We start from the raw sequence: 20,743 nt of genomic DNA, 5'->3' as shown, positions 1-20,743 counted from the left end.
CTAAAGCCATCAAATTAGTGGCGTGCAAAGCCACAAATGATGATGATGACTTCAACCCCAAAAACCCTAAAACCCATCACTCCCAGGCAGTCCCTGATCTTTCCAGAAGAAACCTCCTCATAGGTCTAGGTGGCCTTTGCGGTTCTCTTCACCAGAATGACCCATTCGCCTTCGCCAAGCCGATCCTGCCGCCGGACCTCACAGAGTGTGGATCGCCGGAGGTCCTCAGCAGTGCTACGCGGACCAACTGTTGCCTCCCACCATCTCCATACATAAAAGACTTCGAATTTCCATCAGTTTATAAGCTTAAGATCCGACCAGCTGCTCATTTAGTTGATGAAGGCTATAAAGAGAAATACGAAGAAGCCGTTCGTCGCATGAAAGCTCTTCCACTAGATGATCCTCGTAACTTCATTCAACAAGCAAATGTTCACTGTGCTTATTGTGATGGTGCTTATCACCAAGTAGGGTTTCCTGATCTGGACATTCAAATCCACGGTTCTTGGCTCTTCTTTCCCTTCCATCGTTGGTTCCTCTATTTCCACGAGAGAATATTGTCCAGCTTGATCAATGACCCTAGTTTTGCTCTCCCGTTTTGGAACTGGGATGCGCCAGCAGGCATGATGATTCCGGAGATATATACGGATCCTCACTCTCTCTTTACGACTCTCTCAGAAGCACCAATCATCAACCGCCAACACCTGTGGATTTTCTCTTCAATGGCTGTGAACGCCAGGTATGACTTTGGTTCTCTTGAATTGCACAAATTTACAATCCACGCATCAATTTTTTTTTTTTTTTAACTTTCAATTTACGCAGAGAAGTTGGGATGATCAAGTGGATGTAAATCTCAAAACAATGTACAAGCAAATGGTGAGCGGTTCCAAGCTTCCTTCTTTATTCTTTGGAACGGCTTACCGGGCCGGAGATAGCGATCCCGACGGGGGCGGCACCTTAGAGCTCGTTCCTCACAACACGATGCACGACTGGACCGGCGATAACCGCCAGCCGCACGGTGAGGATATGGGAATCTTCAATACCGCCGCAAGAGACCCCATCTTCTATTCCCATCATGCCAACGTGGATCGAATGTGGGAGATCTGGAAGACTTTGCCGGGTGGAAAGAGACGGGACATCACAGACCCAGACTGGTTGGAATCTGGGTTCTTATTCTACGACGAGAACAAGGACCTCGTACGCGTGAAAATCAAGGATTGCCTCGATACCAGAAAGCTAGGCTACATGTACCAAGATGTTGAAATCCCATGGAAAGAAGCCAAGCCCTCACCTTTCAAAAGCAAGTTTATGAAAAAGTTAGGGAACAAATTCGATGGGGCTAAGGTACAGTTCCCTCTGGTTTTACCCTTATCCCTGAGTACTGTAGTGGAAAGAGAGGAGAAGAAGAAGAAGGAAATGACGGAGGAGGTGTTAGTGCTTGAAGGTATTGAGTTTTCTTCGAGGGATTCCCCAGTGAAGTTTGATGTGTATGTGCACCGGGAAGGTGAATTCAGCGGGCCCGGTGGGCCCACGACAACCGAGTTGGCGGGAAGTTTTGTGAGCGTGCCACGTCATCACAAGAAGCTGACGATGAAGACTAATATGAGATTTGGGATTACAGAGTTGCTGCGGGATTTGGGTGCTGATGACGACAGGAGCGTGGTCGTCACTCTCGTGCCTCAGACTGGGGATGGACGCGTTACCATTGAACGTATCAGAATTGAGTATCTGAATGAATGAATTGAACAAATCTTAGCGCTAATTTATTAATTATCATGTCTCATTATTAAATAAGGGTGTGTAATAGTAATATAATGTTCGGTCTATACTATTCTATGACTATCCTTGCACAGAGGAGGTAATAATTCTAGTTATGTGGTGGAGTTATTGTGTTAATATATAATGCTATGATCGTCAATGTCCTGATTATGTACCAGCCAGAGATAATATAATTGTTCAATACGTATCCTTCCAAATGTTGATATATGGATAATGTGTCTAGCTGTGGGATCTCATCACAATTATCTTTTAAATTTTAACTTAGAGATATGGTAATTTGCAGCTCATACATGTTTCATAATTTAATGGGGGAGAAGATTTCAAAAACTATGATATTCAGCAAACGAGTCTGGGTGCAGTGATTCCCAGTTATCTCCCAGAATTTGACGATGAGATATGATAAATTTATAGCTCATGTTTGATATTTTAACATGAAAGAGTTCTTTAAAAAAAAAAAAAACACTTGTTTACCCCGTAAGTCTCGGTGTAGGGATCTGACAATTCCTTTCCTAAATTATTTGACATTTTGAGATATGAGAATTTGGAATTTAGGTAATGCGATTACTTTAAGCAATTTCATTGAGAGAAAGGGTAATTATGTCAATTCGTTAAATTCATCTGTTTTTATAATTGGTCAACGTATATGAAACCCTTCACAATTACGTCATCATCACAAGCTAGTTAGCTAGCTAGCATGCACGTGCACACACACTCATATATTGTGAAATTCGGGGGAACTAATCATTTATTTATTCCAACTTGACTCTTGCGTATATATGCAATCGAGAAGAAGTAAAATGAAATACGCCAATCGATATTATAATGCTGGGGGCAAATTTAGGCACACAAAAAAAAAGAGAGAGAAAAGAAGTAACAAGTTGATCGACCTCTGCAAAACACTGCGTGTCGCAAATTCAATCCTTTTAAGTGTTACGTTCAATGCTTAATATAAAAACTAATTTGATATTCAAGATTCTAAATATAAGACTCTAATTCATTTTGTCTCTCAATTTAATCATTAGCTAAAGTACACTTTTAGTTCTTTAGCTTTGCATAAAATTTTATTTTGGTCCTTTAACTTTAAAAATTAAACTTTTAGCCATCTAATTTTAAAATTGTTAACAAAAAATGATGATATTGAGCTCTTGAATGCTAATAAAACATTACTAAATGCTAATATATTAAGTTTAATATTCAAAATAATCATGATTGTTAAAAAAAAAATCATTTAAGACTAACAATTTTAGGGTTAGGACTAAAAGTATTTTAAAGTTAAAAGACCAAAGTAAAATCTTATATAAAGTTAAAGACTAAATGTGTACTTTAGTCTTAATCGTTTATTTCAAAATAGTCCCTGTTATAGTTGCACATATTAAATATTCTATCAAATAATAATTTTAGCTAATATACATGATTAATAAAGGTATTTTGAGGAAGACAACCTATTTATGATAAATAACTAACTTAACAAACTTTTTTAATATACTTAAATTAGTCAATTAACTCTTATATTAAAACTAGAGGTGGTACTATATTTCTCCTCCCATATGCCAGCTCTATAGTACTTGGATTCATTTTGTTAGCAATATATTTAGCATCGAAAAAGTACTACTAACATAAAATACTGGACGATCGAGCAGACCTTAAACAAAGAGATAAAATCATTATTATCAATAAATGGATCAAACATAATTAAGAAGAGAAGCTGCAGGTTTAGCTTCGTGCTTCCGGTACACATGAGGTTATTGCAATTTTGTAATCTAAATCACAATTAATTATTAATAAATCTCCCTCAAAAACTACAATGGAAAAAGGGATTCTGTGATGATGGGTGCGCATATATTGCTGCAACAATTAACCTCATCACCAACTTGCTGTTTAGTCTTATAATATAATATAGCACAGTGTGCCTGTGTGTGTGTTTGTGTGTATCAAGTATATATAGAAGATATATTCTTTATCTTAGAAAGTCTGTTTACTAAATTGAGTTTAAATGAAGGCTTGCAATAAATAAAATCATGCGTTGATGGGATTGCTTTCTATTTCTCGAGCTAGTTCTCTCGTAAGCTTGTCTGCTCGGTCATCTTGCCCACCAGCAAAAGTGTAAACCCTAAATACGAACTGAAAAGCCCTCCATAACATTCTTGCATTCCCATTTTTACCCTTTGATCCTGAATCTTCGCGCCTCTCCTGTTCATGTTATAAAGGCTAAGATTATATATGTGTGTATGATAAAACTGTTCATATAACACATCAGAGGAAGCTGTTGTGATGAAGAATAAATACACACACACACACCTACCTTTAACACTAACTCCATGCAGTTGGAGGAAACATCCACCATTGCTTCCTTGATTTTTATGAGAATGGTGAAGTCGAATTCGATGTTATGACTCTTAAATTTCTTGCACTCTTCTTCTTTGGTTCGATCCAATGCATCCACTTCTGTCTTTATCTGCATGTTATTATGCACTTTAATGTGTTAACATCACCTCTATGTGTATTGTATTGTTGTATTTAGTTTATTAGCTCGAGGAATCACCTTGTTGAAATAACGTTCAACCTTGTCCAGAAACTGATCCGAGGGAAGCACTATGTTCCAATTTTGAAGCTCTGACACTATTGAATATAACTTATTGTATAGCGCGGCTGCCATTCTTATAGCTTCCAACTTCTTCGTGGGGAAACCTTCAAATCGTGACAACACCTACACGGCCATTAAAATTCTTTCACCATCCTCATAGATAGTCATAAAAGAACTAAAATATAACACTAATATTGGATCATACTGAACTGACCTGTGATTCATCTGTTAGATTCTCAAGTACAGATTCAATAACTTTGTGGAAATTGACCAACTCTGTCATATCGTTCGTCTTGAAGTTAGATATTGAAGATCTCATCTCTGTGATTTGTTTTGAGTACTTCTTAACGTCTTCCTCTATTTGTTGGAAGTAAGATGATCTAATCAGAATAGTAAAGAGGTTAGATACATATATTTCCTTTAATATGTAAAGCTCTATGAAAATCTATCTTGACTACAAGGTAAAACTCGTACGTGAAAGTCAAAAATAAGATACCTTCTGGTCATCTCTGCAAGAGCTTGGGCCATGCCTTGTTTTCCTCCGGCGGCGGTGCTTTGCCCAATCGGACTCCTTCTCTCACCACATGATTTGGCATTCAAGCTCGATCCTTCCACTTTTCCCTTGAGAGTTCGATACAGATTGCCTATGTGGGACGATCTTTTCAACTTGGTTGTCACTTTGGGACGAAGGCACCTGCCTGCGCCACCTGGAGGCGGCGGCGGAGGGGTGCCTCCATTTCCTGGTGGCGTCAGAGGTGGAGGGGCCGGAACTCCGCCTCCTGGTGGGAGCACGGGTGGAGGGGGTGGTGGAGCTGAACCTGGCCGCAGAGGAAGGGGAGGCGGAGGTGGCGGCGGAGAATTGGTCGTTGCTGCATTTTGCTGCAAGCTAGGTGCGGATGGCGGAGGAGGAGGTGGCTGCGGCGGTCTTGGGCCTACTACCGTCGCATTTTGCTGCAACTGGGGTCGCGACGGAGGAGGAGGCGGCAGTGGTGCTTCCACGACTACTGCATTTTGCTGCAATTGAGGCAGTGATGGTGGGGGTGGCGGCGGAGGAGGAGGTGATGAAGGTGAATGGCTAATTGGAAGATGTGTTTCAGACATTGTATGATCATTTGGAGTATCAGAAACAGATTCCTCCGATGCATCCATATGAAAAACAAGATCCTCTGAATTGTCCTTTTCAAATTTACCATCCACTTCCATATTATCATTATTCTTATCATCCTCCTCAGCTTTTGATAATTTCTCTTGTGCTGTGTCAGGTTGTGGCATGTGGAAGGATAAGCGCTTGATATCAAGAGGACTCAACTTTCCCAGAGCTTCAAGCCTGAGAGACCAGAGAAGTGATGACGACGAGGAAGATGATGAAGCCGATGAACTTCTTGGCGGGCTTTCTCCATTATTATTCTGATTATTCTGTCTGTAGGAATAAGAATATCTGATCTCTTGTGGAAGAACCGACGTGGGTGTGATGGGCGGCGAGCTGAAAGAGTAGTTACTATCCGTAAACGACAAGCTGTATCTCAGCTCTTTCTTCTGCTCTTCCTCTTCCTTCACCTCAAACTTCTCACTCCCTATTATTTTTATCAACTGATTCAGTGTCGCCATTAAAGCTTCACCTGCCAAAAAAAAAACAGAGTACTAATTAAGTCCTCGAATTATATACATCAGTTTAAACCAACCATGACATTTACAATCTCTTTAGGTTTTGTACTTTTATTTGAAGCAAATTAAAGGCATACCTAGTTGCTGCATATTGCCTCCGTCTTTACATGAAGGGAACTCAAAGTTGAACTTGACCATAGAATCATTATTGTTCACAAGCCATGACTCTCCAAGAGACTTCAAAGCCTTGCAGAAGTAGGCTAGACGCTGTGAAAAAAAAAAGTCAGTAAATTCTGCTATGATTTAAATTCACATTAAGATATAAACATTTCAAATAGATTAGGTATATATGAATAATAAACCTCATCAATAAACTTGTTCTTAATCTCTGCCACTTCATTCCCTGGTATCACCTCTGGGTAAAGCCTTTGCAGATTCTCCAGTGTCTTAATTACCAGCTGCATATCATTTGACATGTAAGATAAACTATATAGGCACAATATATACTCCTCCGGTCCTTAATATAAGACTTATTTAACTGATTTGATTAGATTAAAAAAGTTAGATAAGTTAGTTAATTATAAGAAATATGACATGTTTTTTCTAAAATACCATAATCATCTTTCTTAATATCCCCACTCCCTCACTTGGTTGATTATGGTTGAGAGAGTATCCATAGGGGTAATTTAGAAAAAATTCATAAATATGAGAAATAGATCTTATATTTAGGACCAAAATTAACTTAGTAATTAGTTATTATATTAAGGACCAGAGAAGTATTATATATATATATATATATATAAATGTACACACACAGACATATGTACCTCATGTAATGAAGCAGAGGGATCACAAGGAGGGAGGTCCAAGATGTCCCTGAAGACCAAGATCTTCTTTTGGAGCTCCATCATGAGAACCTTTTGGTCTGCACTCACAACTGAACTCTTCATAGTCTCTTCTCTTCTTTTTTTCTTAAATTTCGATGGCTTCATATTCCTGGGCGTGCTTTGGCCTTTCATTGCCTGCAAATGAAATTATACTTGCACTCACAAAATCTGATCAACATTTAAATCCCTCTCTACCCGAAAATTTCTTTAATTTATACTGCAGATATCAGAGAGAATTTGAAGCTAATAATTTGGTTGCTGAAAGTATAATACAAATGACACGACATACAACAGTTCCAGTTTTCCAGGAAAGTGAAAGCTTGAAATTGACGGCCACCATATCATCATGAAAAATAACAATAACGACACACATGTTTGAGGACAATGAAGTATCAGAAATCCCAGTTTTTCCAAACTCTAAAAGTTTGATCTGAATGGGGTTTAAAGAAATAAAGATTATCTCTATGTCACTAAATGCTGGTTCGATCCGAATTAATGTGAACTAATTCTTGTGGGTCATATGTCTCAAAGGGATAAGGACAGCAAAGAAAAGAGGAAGAATCTTACCTCGAAAGCAAACGTCTTGCTACGCCGATGGAACAACGGCTTCAAGCCACAGAAACCCATGGTAGCCATGAAAATCCTGAACCTTTATATTGATTTGACTAAAACAAAAATAATAATAATAAAAGAAGAAGAAGAAGAAGAAGAAGAAGAAGAAGAAGTCGGAGTTGCAGACCACTATGTTCACAAAACGCGTGGAATCATTCTGGAATGTTGCTTTGAATTTGAAGAGATCAAAACCCCTTCAAGACAAATAACTAAGTGGAATTAATTATTGACAATAGAATTCTTCAAAGCTGCTTGTGGAATAAGAAAGCTTTCAAAGAAAAATTGTTGGCGTAAATTAATATATAAGATGTATATATATTATCAAGACACTACACCATGTGTTAATGGTGGTGAAGTTGAATTAGAAAGTGGAGAATTTGACGAGGGAACTTTCAGAAAAGGGTGAAAGCCAAGGAGAAAGAAAGGAGGAGGAAAGGGTTATAAGGTTAATTAACTAGAGCATTAGGAGAGATTAGTTGTAGTTTTCGTTAATGCTGTTAATCAGTGCACATCAAGAGGTTAAGGTGCTAATTAAACAGAAAACTTTTGATTAGATGGTGACGAGTTCTAAATTTAAGCAAATTTATTTTCAGTTTCAACAAATTATTGTTTCTGAGTTCTTGGGATATATGATTGATCTCTTTGCGTACCTAACCTAACCATTTTATTGATGTTTCCTGATTCTTATGCTCTAATTATTTTTTTGGAGGGTTAAACATGATTTAATTATTAATTGTTTTAATAACTTCTAATGAATTGACTAATTAACAACAACACAATTTTTCTTTGTTTTTTCATTGATATAATGCAGATTGCGGCGTCAATATGACACTTGGAAAGCACTACTTGTTTATATCACAAAAGATGTGAAATCACGTGGCCATTGAATTTAATAATTGAATGTTCATAATTCAGAATTTTTTTTTAATTGGAAATCAGCTGATTGGAAAATAAAATTTGTATTTTGTTTTATTTTTTTGATATTGAACAAACGACGTGGGCTCACATTCATTCCTGTCCCATCTGGTATACCTTCGGAATGGGGAAGTATAATCATATAGTATATAATACATGTTTTGTTAGTTGGCAATAAATAAATAAATGTTTTGCTGGAGATTTATAATTAATAAACATACTAGCTAGGAAATTAATAACAGTGGTTGTACGAAGCGAGAAAGACGACTCCTTCCCCCAAAAATTAAAAAAAAAACGATTCGCAGGTTGTGGTAGGCTCGACAACTAGATCTCGTATAATTGTATACAACATATATTCTAGGAAATTGAAATCCTTAATAGTCCTAATAATAAGATTTTATTTGTAGTCTATAAACGAGGTCTTATAAATAGAACTGAAGGTAGTATATAATTATAATTAACTGAACTTGATGGTAAAAAACTAACTACTCTTGTATTCCTTTTAGAAAAAACCCACACACACACGCACAAAATCTATACAGTTTGGGTGCAAGAGATTTGATAGCATTCACGGGAACGGAAAGGGGATTCGGCGACAAAAAATGTTTGGTTGCAAGATTTATGTCTGCTTTGCAATCCTCATTCCATCGAAAAAAATGAAAGGAATGAGCAATCCTATATCCGCCATCCCTCCTTTTCCCGTGATCTATCATTTGACATTTTGTTTTGGGAAAATTAATCCTGAAGTCTTTATACTTTATATTAATTTTGAATTAGGTCCTTATAGATTAGTTTCTTTGAATTAGACCCTCACACTTAAGTCTGTTAAACCTGTTGGTCCCTGAACCCTTAACACCGTTAATATTAGCTGAGTTGGCTGAATATATTTATCCACATAAGCCGCGACTTGTTTCCCTCCTTGTGCATAAAAAAAAAATATCATGAACGCCCAAGATAAGGTCCATATCTTCGTCGTCACTCTTTACTGTAACATCGCCACCGAGATCATGAATGCCAAACAAGCATCGCTCCTCGTGTTCAGATCCTAGGACGAAATCTGGAGAATCAGGCTAGCCATACACCAAGCCATATAGCAAAATCATGAGTAAGAGTGAACTGACATTTCTTATTGAGCACAGTACTCCCTTAAACCCACTAAATCAGTCTTTTTTAGCTTCATGACAGCAGAGGGGAAGGCCATAATTTCTTTTGTTCTTTAATTTTTGTATTGAGCCCAAGATGTTTCCCCCCCCCCCTTTTTGTAAATTTTACACCTTCCTATTACTCAGACCTCAGGTACTCATGTTTGTCCTCTTTTGTCCTGTTCATCAAAACCACCATTGAAAATATCGACCAATACAACCATTGTTCAGAAATCATGACCCTTACATATTTAAAGTGAAAATTATTCAAGAGTTGCATATATCTATTCTTCTTTTCAAGCCCAAGACCCATCAAAACCCAAACTCACAGCTTCTATGTTGGCAAATCTAGGACGTGTTGATTGTATGGTCCTGATGGAGGAAGGGAGATGCTGGGGGAGATCAGTAGCGGACGAGGGTTCTATCTTTCTCTTTTATACTTTAATTGCTTTGACACTGTTAATTTCCCGAGTTTTATCCTAGAAGATGAATACAAGGGATGCTTGCTCCTGGGAATGATGTTCCGGATGTCGGCGGTGAGGTTATAGCAAAGCGGCGGGCATTTTTTAATTTTTTGTACCAGTCAATATCGATGTTTGTAGATATTTTGTTTATTCAGTAGTGGAAGGGTGACAGCTCATATTTTTTTAATTCAAATGGCAGCACAGTCAGCAGCCAACTCATTCATTTTTCAGCCACTTCACCTAACATTAACGGTGTTAAATGCTGAAGGACCAACGTGCTTAACGGGCCTAAGTGCGAGGACCCAATTCAAACAAATCAATCTATGGGGACCTAATTCAAAATTGATGTAAAGTATAAGGACTTGGGGATTAGTTTTCCCTTTTGTTTTTATCTGCCAAAAGCAGACATTTTCTTGTGCTCCTGCCGTCTTCTTCCCCAACCTCGTCATCGGCCGGCCATGCCTCTATCCCCAGCAATCATCATTTTCTTACCCACAGATTCATATGTTGGTGGCAAGATGCTCGCATCCAAGTGCTCCGCCAACCATCCAAATGACTTGTTACTTGGTATACTCTGATCTCCTTTCATTATCTTCCACGCACCTCTTGATGGGTCGTTGAAGGTGGGAAAAAAATCCTCCTGTTAGTAATTTCCCCATTCACAACTAAAAACTATAATCAATGATTCTGTTTTTCACTCATTCAAACCTACCTCATCATATTTGGGCCAGAGACTGCTCGGCCATAAAGTGTCAACCAATCAACATCGAATGAAAAAAAGAAAAAATGTAGGGGCGAGATACCATTCATAAGCCGTAGGCGAAAACAACATATTGACTCCATCCAAATGTACAATAACTATTCCAGTTTGACAGCAAAAAGAGTATAGTGCACATGTCTGCATTCATATATCCATACACGCGCGCGCGCGCGCACATATATATGTACATATACACCAGGTTTGTTCTTTATTTGCACAAAAACAAATACCATGGAGCATTTATTTTACAGATATTTGCACCCAAAAAACAAAGATACGCAAGGTTTGATGCAGCGAACAATGAAATTGCAGAAGACTGGGGGTTGACAATGGTGGTATACATCTATTTCACAGCATAACCTTTATTGTTCTATGATAATACACGAGAATGAATGAAATCTCTGAACTTAAATCGACCGGGTACTTGACCACATTAGGCGCCTAGTTCATATTGACACAAATGACATGATGACACAGTATATTTAATGATAGGAAGTACTAATAGTTTAGCTAAGCAGCTCTGACTCTGACAGAACTTATCTTGTTCGTCTCCTTCATGGACTGAGTCCTATTCTTGTCACTTCTGGCGGACACCCTCGCTATTTTATTTTCAACTTGGTCTTTCTTTGATGTTGCTCGAGCAAGGCCACTAGCTGCAGTTCTTTCTGCTATTCTCCTCTGGCGTTCAGCCAACAGTTCCTCCATCCTTTTCCGAGTTTCTTCTTCCTGATCACCACCATAGATTATAGATCAATGTTAAGAACACTTGCTTCGAACCAAAAAGTAGGTTCAATATGTAAAATGTCAACGTGCAAAAATGCAACTGCAGATTGAACCCTACCTGTTCCAGTTTGCTCTTATGAACGATGGGCCTGCTTATAGTCGATGGCTTTTTGTTCCTAGAAAAGATTTCTGGCCTGCCCCTTCCGAGGGATCCACGCAAAGGTTTAGTCTTTTCTTCTCTTGCTGAATTCCTTGTTGCTGGAACTTTGTTTTTGTTAATTTTCTTCGGACTGCCAGGAAGATTTTTGTTCACTTCATTGTTTAAATCATCAACAGAGGATCTTCTATCTGTGTATGAAAAGTCAATTTCATAGTCCATTGTCCAAGAGGCCTCAACAGGGCCTAACCCAGAATCCCGTTGGAGAACCACACAAAGGTCATTTGGCTCCTGATTCTTCAACGATTCATGTTTACTTTGTGAAACATGTGCGTCATTTTCCAGCTTGCCGGCTGAATTTAGATCTGCCACTATGCTAATGTCAGTCTTCCACTGAGAATCAGGCCGATCATGATGGGCCAATTGACCCTGTATCATGAATGAATCATCAACTGGAGTGCTTCCGTTTCTTTTTTCAGCATGGGAATCCACTGATGATAAAATGCGATCACCATCGAACACTGCTGGCAAAATTGCTGTTTCCAGGCTCTTCGTGTTCTCTGAATGATCAGCAACAAACCAATCTTCTGCGTTTGTAAACTTGTTTACTGAAGAGTTAGAAACACAAGTAGATAATGAGTAACCAATGTCGTTTCCAGATTCTTCAGACCTATGTGAAAACATTATCTCCTCACCCATGTTGTCCCTACTTTTTCCAATTGGAGCACGGCTGTCTACATAATCATCAAACTTAGCTCCCCCTTCATTTCCTCCATCTCTCTGAGTTACAATAAAAGAGTCATTTGGGACTTTCATCTGCTTTGGAACTTTTTTGAATTCCAAGTCATGAGACGGATCAGCAGCATATGACATTCGATCTTCAGAATTTCTTGCCACAAATTGATCAGCCTGAACATCAATTGGCTGCAGCCTTTCTGCTGCATCATTGCCTGTATCCTCATCTATCTTTAAAAGATTCTGGAAAGCAGCCCAGTTCTCATTTGTCTTCCCTCCCTCAGATGCATCGCTCATATTTTCACGTAGCTCCGGCTCAGAAGCACCATTTGATTGGGCCACTCCGTTTTTCTTATTAGCATGTTTGTCAACCTTGTGAACCTTCTGCAATGATTCAAGTGCAATATTGACCTTCTGTTTAATATTTTTTTCATCAATGACATCATCATCATCTATAGATGATTCATCCGAGGCTTTACCCTCATTTCCATTTTTCTTATTTGGAGTGATGTAATTAATATTGCGAATTACAACAGTTCCAGATCTTCTTCTGTGCTTTTTCTTTTTTGAATCATCCTTCAGGGAATGCTTTGAGTCTGACTCCCCATCTGAATCTGATTCACTCATGGAATCAGGGTCACTAGACTCTGTCTGCTGGTCTTCTAAATCTTCCGATTCTTGCTTGTAAAGAGATTTCTCCTTTCTAGTTGCAGAAGACTTCTTCTTCTGAGAATTAGACTGCCTAGGTAGATTAACGTTAGAATTCTCCAGGTTGGAAGGCCAATGCATATTTCTTAGAAGGTATGGAGGAACGGACTGCATATTAGTCAAAGGGTATCCTGGATATGGAGGCACTTGCTGCATGGGACTTTGAAGATTGTACATGAATGGAGGTACATTGTAAGGCCATGGCATTGGCATCTGAACATTTGCAGGATATGATGGTACCTGATCTGAAGGAGGCAATTTGTCATCTGCACAAAGCATCCGTTACAAGCTAAGGTTTCTTTAAATTTGTGAGAAAACGACAGTGTGATTACTGGAAATAAACACGGATCTCCATAATTCATTTCCATTACGCAAAATTAAGGTTTGTAAAAATGTTCTGACTTAGGCGGCATATCCAATGCCAAGCAGCATTATATGCATTCAATCTTTTTCTGCACTGCACTGCACTGCATTGCGAAAGGGTGAATAAGAGGAAAAATAGACAACAAAGAGTGCATCATGAAAACATAATGAAGAAGTTTTTAGGAACTGAATCAGACTGCAGTACACAACTGAGTGACAAATAAAATAAATACAATAAGAAACCATAAAGATGTTAAATAGTGAGATTCACCTAAGATAACTGAAGTCCCTATACAATTTACGTGATGTGACTAAGCTTGGGAAATTCAAAAAAGAACAAAATAATACCTTCTTTTCTGTTTGACGCGGAAGAGTTTGATGTGTCATCACTAGAAGAAAGACTTTCCTTGGAATTATCAATCTTGTTCTGATCAGGGGTAGGAACTTCATTGGCTAGAATAATTCCTGATGCTCCAGAAAACGAGAGTGCTGGTGGTAAGCATGACTGCATGGCAGCGACTTCCTTTATCCAAAGATCATCCCCATGCTTTTTCTTCCATAATTCCTTAAAACCAATACACGCTTCCCTATACATAATACATCCTTAGATTTAGATTCAACCTTAGAAACTGAACTGAAGGTTTATGCCAATTAGGGGAAAGATTTGCCATAGATGCTGGATGAGTTTTAGGTGATGTAGCATATCTTAATTAGAGGAAGCAGTTCCATGGTATGAAAAATTCTGTCCGATATACATGTAATCTTTCAAACTCAATATGCGGGATGACAATATTACACTTTATGGTTTACAAGTAATCGCTTATAACTTAAATATATCCAGTTCTCACCTTAAACGGGATGCTCCAAATGCATTTGCAAAGCATATGAGATCATCAATATTATCAATTTCAAATCCAGCAACAAGGCCACGTGCATAAGCCATTGCTTGCTCTTTCCGGAGCAGTGCCAATCGAGACTCTAACAGACGCTGTAGAGACATCCTTATCATTATGGAAACTGAATGTGTTAGTCCTAACCGTTGATGAACTTGCAAGCAAATTGAGATAATTTAATTGGCAGCAATTAGATATAAAGATAAGAAGATACTTTGAGTTTTCCTCTTCTTTGTTTTCACAACCTTCAAGTTCACCATTTAGCTGATACAAACACAGAGCATAAATTAATTGACTGGGAGAAGTTTAAGGTAAATTTGAGTGATTTTATTAGAGACAATACCTTTGAAGAATCACTTAACCTACTGGCATTGCCACTGGATTGTGACACGATTCCTGGTACACCACAGAAATCAGTAGAAAATGACTAAAATGGTGATTAATTAAGTGAAGAAAGTGTATAGAATATTATTTACACTGTCACTTCTCCAGAAAATGCAGGGAGTTACACAGAACAGAGAAACGAGGGGGAATCATAAATAAAATTGCAAGCGATGTGTACATCAACCATTTCATAACAAAAATATAAAAAAATTAGTATTCAATGGCTATTTTTTCATAATTTTCTTTAAAAACAAGCAAATATTTCATTGAAAAGAAGATTTAAACTTGAATTTACTGTGAAGGAAACCAATATACAGAATAAGAAGGGTTTCCTGTAATTTCATTAGCTGAAGCGTAACCACAAGAATAAAGTGATTGTCTAATCTTTGACTTGCTTTCCCTTTTGTTAGTGCCTTAAGTGCTGTAACTAACCAACATGCATGATCGTTTAACTTATTAGGTGAGCCCACATAAACTGTACAAAGATTAAGGAATAAATCATACTGTTCACGATTATTGAATAGTGCATCAGCTTATTATAAATTTCATATTTTATATCCACATTGATTATACAGATGTCGATTACAACAGAATACCTATAACCTAATGACTAAAGAAAAATCCACAAGCATGTTTAAGTGGCAGTTCTTGACCATACCTTCATCGAAAGTTACATTAGACATTGATAACTTGTTAGCGTCATATGAGCTTTCAGTCTGCATGATCTCCTTCTCAATGCTGCCAAATCTCTCCAAGATAGCCGGTGTGCTGACAAAGCGCACAAATCTGTAAAAATCAATCGCCCCCAACCCAACCCAAACCAATAACAGGAGAAGAAGAATGAGAAGAGGGAAGCTGATAACCAGAAAAACAAAAATGAAAGAAGCAAAATTAGCCCAACGAATCTGCACGTTGGATCTATACAAATGCTACTTAGAGGAGCAGAGAGGCTTGCGCAGGGAAAAATGCAGAAGATCCTAAATTCTAAGCAAATCCTACAGCTTCCTTTCTTTGTCCGCACCTTTTCGAGTATCCTACTGTATCTTAGTCCTCTCAAGTCTTATCCATTTTCTAGGCCTCCAGCCTACAAAAATCGTTGATCCAATAAACTTGTGTTCTATAAGCCCACAAAACCAAATAAATTAATTCGATGATCCACATCATAAAAAGTTATTAATCGAGATCTGCATTCCAGTCATTGAACCCACTGATTCGAGACTACTGAATTGTAAATACTGAGAAAATTCCCAGCACCACAAGTTTTTAACGTGAGGGCTAATTCTCAAATAAGAGTTATCACACACATTGAGACATTTAATCGAGAAGTTAGTGGGCATCCCATTGCTAGATTCAATCCTATTACACAGAAAGAAATTGCAGGTTTTCGCTATTTGAGTGAAAAATCCATTATTTATGCGAGCATTAATGAGTACCATGGTAGAAACTACTTGAAGAACAAACGATGAATTATGTTCAAACCCCATCATTAAGAGACATCAAAACTGCCAAGTAAAGTTCCATATCATGAGACAATCACCTCTCAAATGTGGCTTTGGAGAACCAAAGTGCAGGGAGGGTGGGTGGGAGAAGCTTAATTGAGTATCCACCCTTGGAGATCTCATCTTTTGCGAATTTCAAGTGAGAAACAAAAGGATCGAACAAACCAGAAGCTATTTTCTCATGAGCACCCCCAGAAAACACGACCAGCTCACATCTACAAACAGACACACAATAGAATGAAATGGAGAACAAGGCGATACAGTAAACACAAATTTAGGTGTCCAAGGAGAAAACCAGCGTGAAAACCCACCTAGTTCTTGTTGGGGTGAGTTGAAACAGAGCATAATCGAGAACGGCCTTGGAATCCATGAGGGTCAGCAGAGTGTCAGAGCATAATCTTCACTGCACAATAAGGAATGCTCACTTATTGTCCGTGAACATTAAGAAAAGCTTTTAGTTTGAGTGTTGGGTAGTGCAAGCTGTGAAGTTGCGGAACGTGGCCATCATCGCATTGGGTCTAAGCTGGCCATGGGACGGTGAGAGTATAGACTATAGAGAGAGAGAGAGAGAGCCAGCAGGAAGATGCTTAGATGCAGCTTTGGTCACCTTGGAGTGTAAATTCGGACATTATAGGATTCCACATGCAATATAGTAAAGTATAATTATTATCATAGCTAGATCTAACTCCTCCGGTCATGAGTATGAGGGATTTTACTGGGATTAGAGAGAGAAAGCAAGATCAGAGAAGCACTTTGGGTTTTTGGTCTTTGATGAGGTAGGTGAAAAAGGGTCTAATTATTGCGTGCTTTCTTCTCGTGAAATTTAGTTATAAATTTACATCAAAAAAATATATCCATGTAAAATTAAAAAACTTGACGTAATAATTATAAATTTACAGTAAACAAAAAAATATGACCGTATATAATTAAAAAATTGAGATAATAAATATAAAAATCTTGTTGAAGATGAGTTTTTTCCCAAAATAATAATACTCTTTCTTCTCACTCTCTGGAACCATGCACTTAATACTTGTTTTAATTATTTGCATAAAAATAAATTATAGTAAGTAAAAAAATAAAAAATATCTGAACTCATACTTGGCGGTTCATGGTTAGCTTTTAACCCGGGGACCACAAGTTTTTAGGCTTCTAAAATCTAAACTCCACAGAGTGTACTTTGGAAAAAATCAAAAAAAGCTTATAGAAGCTTTTCTTTTTTCTTTTTTTCTTTTTTTTGGTTGGTTGGAAGGCTTATCACATATTCACATGTCTTCCAAAAAAGGAGGCTGTGTTGTGACTTGTGAGGTTTTCAGGGTGATTGTTTCTTATGTTGCTTTCATGGTGACTTGTGGTCTGCGGATAATATATCCGATTTTAATTTTATTCGTATAAATTCTCATAAATTACTTATCTTTGATTTAATTATAATTGATTGCCTTTCCAACCTTCGCTGTCCTTCAAAACCTGGCAAATTCGTTGGTGCTCAAAATTTTCATTTATATTTGGGGGATTACCTTCCATGTTTAATACAATAAATAAGTCGTTATAATCTGATTTAGTTTTAAATATAAAATATCAATTTATTTGTTAAAGTATTTTTATTAATTATATATATTAAAGAAGTTTCTATTTATAAATAGTCATGGCTAAAAAAAATATTTTAGAAAGATAAAGTTATATTTGTTATGAATAACTAGTTTAACTAATTTTTTTAATATAATTAAATTAGTCAAATAACTCTTATATTTAGAACAAAAGATAATATTTAATTTGCAATTCAAATTAACTTTTAACTACAGATTAGATGTTATATTAAAGCCTACAATTATGTTAATTATGAATCACCCTTTATTTTAAAATAATTGTTTCTTTGAGATTTTTCTACAGCCTAAAAAATTAAATAACTTAAATTATAATAATTTTAAGAATATTTCATTAAAAGATCCTTTTCCATAAATACTCTTTAAATATATCATTAGATTGTATTAGGGTATTAATAAAGCATAAAACAGTACAAGCGGTCTATTGAAATTTTAAAGTGACGATATATGTGTCTCTCTATATATATAATCATAATCATTCTGAAAATTTTAATTAGTATATTGTACATCTTCGGATCTTCCCGCTGAATTAGCATTTTGAATATATGTCTGTTATGCATGAAAATAAAAAGCTAACCATTTTTTTCATCCATTTATTCAACTCCAAGCTCGACCAATTGAGAAGAGTTTTTATCATAATTTTTTTATTTACAAAATTCGCGCCCTCAACTTTATTTAAGAAAAATCCAGATGCTTTTACTCAACTCAATATATATATACTTTTTCGATCCTAAATATAAGATCTATTTTTTAATGTAATACAAAATAGGTCTTATACTCCTTCGGTTTTAAATATAAGACCCTTATACACGTGTGTATAAGGGTCTTATATTTAGGACTGAAAGAATATATATATTAGGGTCCCACTAAATATTATTTTAGTTAATGTATCGATTTAAATTTAAATAAACCTTAATTGCGCTTGTACTGTCGGTGTATATACAGAAAAGAGGAATGGAGTTAGTAAATCGCTTTTATCCTAATTGTGATTTATGAAAGATGAGTCAAAAGTAGACCGACATGGAGTTTACTGAAATGTTAGCGAATATAACTTCTTTGGGCCAAAATAGTCTGTTCAAGTTTTCACAAATATTTTATTTATATTTTCACCTTTCATGTACACCAACATCTTTCAGCGGTAAGAATAATTTTTCCCGTAAAAAGGAAAAAAAAATCTTTTATTTAATGTGCCAGATAAGTCCTCCCAGCATAAGTGTCGTGTGAGATTTGAATTTGGGAGACAAGGAAATCTAGCGAGGCTTTACACCTCATGTATACCAATAAATGTAACTGTAATAACTTATAAAAATACTTTAAATGTAATTCTGTTGTTATAATTTAGAGAGAAAAATATGTGTGGAAATGGATCTGATGCCAACTGCGAAACAGCTGTAAGGCTAAATAATAACTCTGAGCTGGAAAAAGAGAACTTGTTGTTATTTATATACCTACATATGATATAATAAAATATGTAGTTGCATTTGTTGTGGGGTTATGAATGAGTTGTTCACACCATATTAATAGTTTTTCAGATATTCCCTTCTATGTAACAACATGCCAAACATTTCGCAATCAACCCCACAACATGATAGTTGATGCCTTTCAATTATTGTAGCCACTCTCCTTTTTTTGACAAATATCCCACGTTCATTTCACCTCCCTCCTGGGCATATTTATACACCGTGTTTGTGTAGCTTTTTTTTTGCTTTAAACCCCTAAGATACCAAGAGTATTCTTTCTTGGTGGCATATATAGATCGATTTATATTAGAGCACTCGGGTGTTTGTATTAGCTTTTGGAAAATAGATTTTGAGAAAATTAATCACTTTAAAAAGCTACATCACTAGTGGGTTTCAATCCAAATCATAGTTTTGGGAAGAAAATATATTTTTGGTTTTGGATTGTCAACTATTAATTGCCCCAGCAATAACACCACCAACCATACTCAGATGAGATCTTTAATTTAAGTTCAATTTTAACATATTTGTGTGTATGCATGTATTTGAATTGTATAAAATCAAAAAACAAAACGAATAAGTATAGAGGACTAACAAGTAATTTCACCAATTTGGTCTTTTTATTCCAATATACCAACATACCCCCAACAAAAAATGTTTTTAAGGTTGATTTTTTTTGTCTTTTTTTTTCCCCCATAAATCAACATACTCAAAAACAAACATCACAAGCTTGTAGTTGGAGGTGGGACGAGTGAACATGATTTTATAATTGGGCCTGGGCCCACTGGTAAATGACAAGCTCCCTCATGCACTCATCATACAGTTTGACGGGCTTAAGTAAGAAATTTCACAATGTTTTTGGTCCAGAAATATCATGAAAATGTGACCACACCCAAACATGTGTGCAAAATTCATACGCTCGCTATTAACAATTTATTTTTTCGCTGCAAAAAAGTTTTAGTAAGGGAGCCTAAAAAACTCATTAAGGTCAAGACATGCCTTTAAACTTAGAAAATACTTGTAGAAATATTTAAAGATCACTCACCAATAACATCCTCACATCGGTAGCGGAATTTGAACTCACAACTTTATGAGTTATATATAAACCGGCTCCTTATTAACTAAACCAACCCTTGTTAGCTAGCTATCAACAAGTTTGTTCATTTATAGTGCTATACGCAATACCCAATAGTGTTTTGAATAAGATTATCTCTGATAGAAAGATACATGCATTTAGCCACACACACAAAAAGTTCGTTTATCAAACTTGACAGTTCATATGGCACACTCATCATTCTTTGCGCACTAAGAACACAAAATCCTGTGTCAGAATCTAGCAAAACCCGATATATAATTTATAACCTTATTACCTTTTGTCCAAAATATATGAACCAGATAAGAGGTTCATTTTGATTATTAATATAATATCTCAATCTACTTTGTTTATCAAATTTATAATTTTTTCTCAAATTATCTAT

The 20,743-nt window shown here is 36.6% G+C and overlaps 2 protein-coding genes and 1 pseudogene across 2 annotated transcripts; 1 reads left to right on the top strand and 2 right to left on the bottom strand.

Annotated features, from left to right (window-relative positions):
• The first annotated feature begins 41 nt into the window (after positions 1 to 41).
• Positions 42 to 1,944, top strand: LOC114744767 (polyphenol oxidase, chloroplastic-like; annotated as a pseudogene).
• A 1,710-nt stretch (positions 1,945 to 3,654) lies between these two features.
• On the bottom strand, positions 3,655 to 7,479 carry LOC114744765 (uncharacterized protein At4g04980-like). Its single transcript, XM_028932928.1, has 11 exons — positions 7,420 to 7,479; positions 7,142 to 7,282; positions 6,793 to 6,987; positions 6,328 to 6,423; positions 6,103 to 6,232; positions 5,874 to 5,979; positions 4,857 to 5,780; positions 4,575 to 4,740; positions 4,319 to 4,483; positions 4,067 to 4,231; positions 3,655 to 3,966 (listed from the first exon to the last, which is right to left on the bottom strand). The coding sequence occupies exons 1-11, from the start codon at positions 7,477 to 7,479 to the stop codon at positions 3,793 to 3,795; spliced, it is 2,322 nt and encodes a 773-aa protein (XP_028788761.1). The 3' UTR covers positions 3,655 to 3,792.
• A 3,451-nt stretch (positions 7,480 to 10,930) lies between these two features.
• LOC114744772 (COP1-interacting protein 7) lies at positions 10,931 to 16,911 on the bottom strand. Its single transcript, XM_028932930.1, has 9 exons — positions 16,519 to 16,911; positions 16,246 to 16,422; positions 15,367 to 15,494; positions 14,668 to 14,720; positions 14,539 to 14,588; positions 14,280 to 14,432; positions 13,780 to 14,018; positions 11,587 to 13,334; positions 10,931 to 11,471 (listed from the first exon to the last, which is right to left on the bottom strand). Exons 1-9 carry the CDS (start codon positions 16,575 to 16,577, stop codon positions 11,256 to 11,258), a joined length of 2,823 nt encoding a protein of 940 aa, XP_028788763.1. The 5' UTR covers positions 16,578 to 16,911; the 3' UTR covers positions 10,931 to 11,255.
• Between the last annotated feature and the right edge of the window lie 3,832 nt (positions 16,912 to 20,743).

The sequence above is a fragment of the Neltuma alba genome, unplaced genomic scaffold, assembly GCF_004799145.2.
Source record: "Neltuma alba isolate B1F8T4 unplaced genomic scaffold, ASM479914v2 tig00004443_pilon, whole genome shotgun sequence".
Taxonomy (NCBI): Eukaryota; Viridiplantae; Streptophyta; class Magnoliopsida; order Fabales; family Fabaceae; genus Neltuma; species Neltuma alba.
The sequence above is the reverse complement of the archived record's forward strand: the minus strand, read 5'-3'. Positions and strand labels throughout refer to the sequence as shown.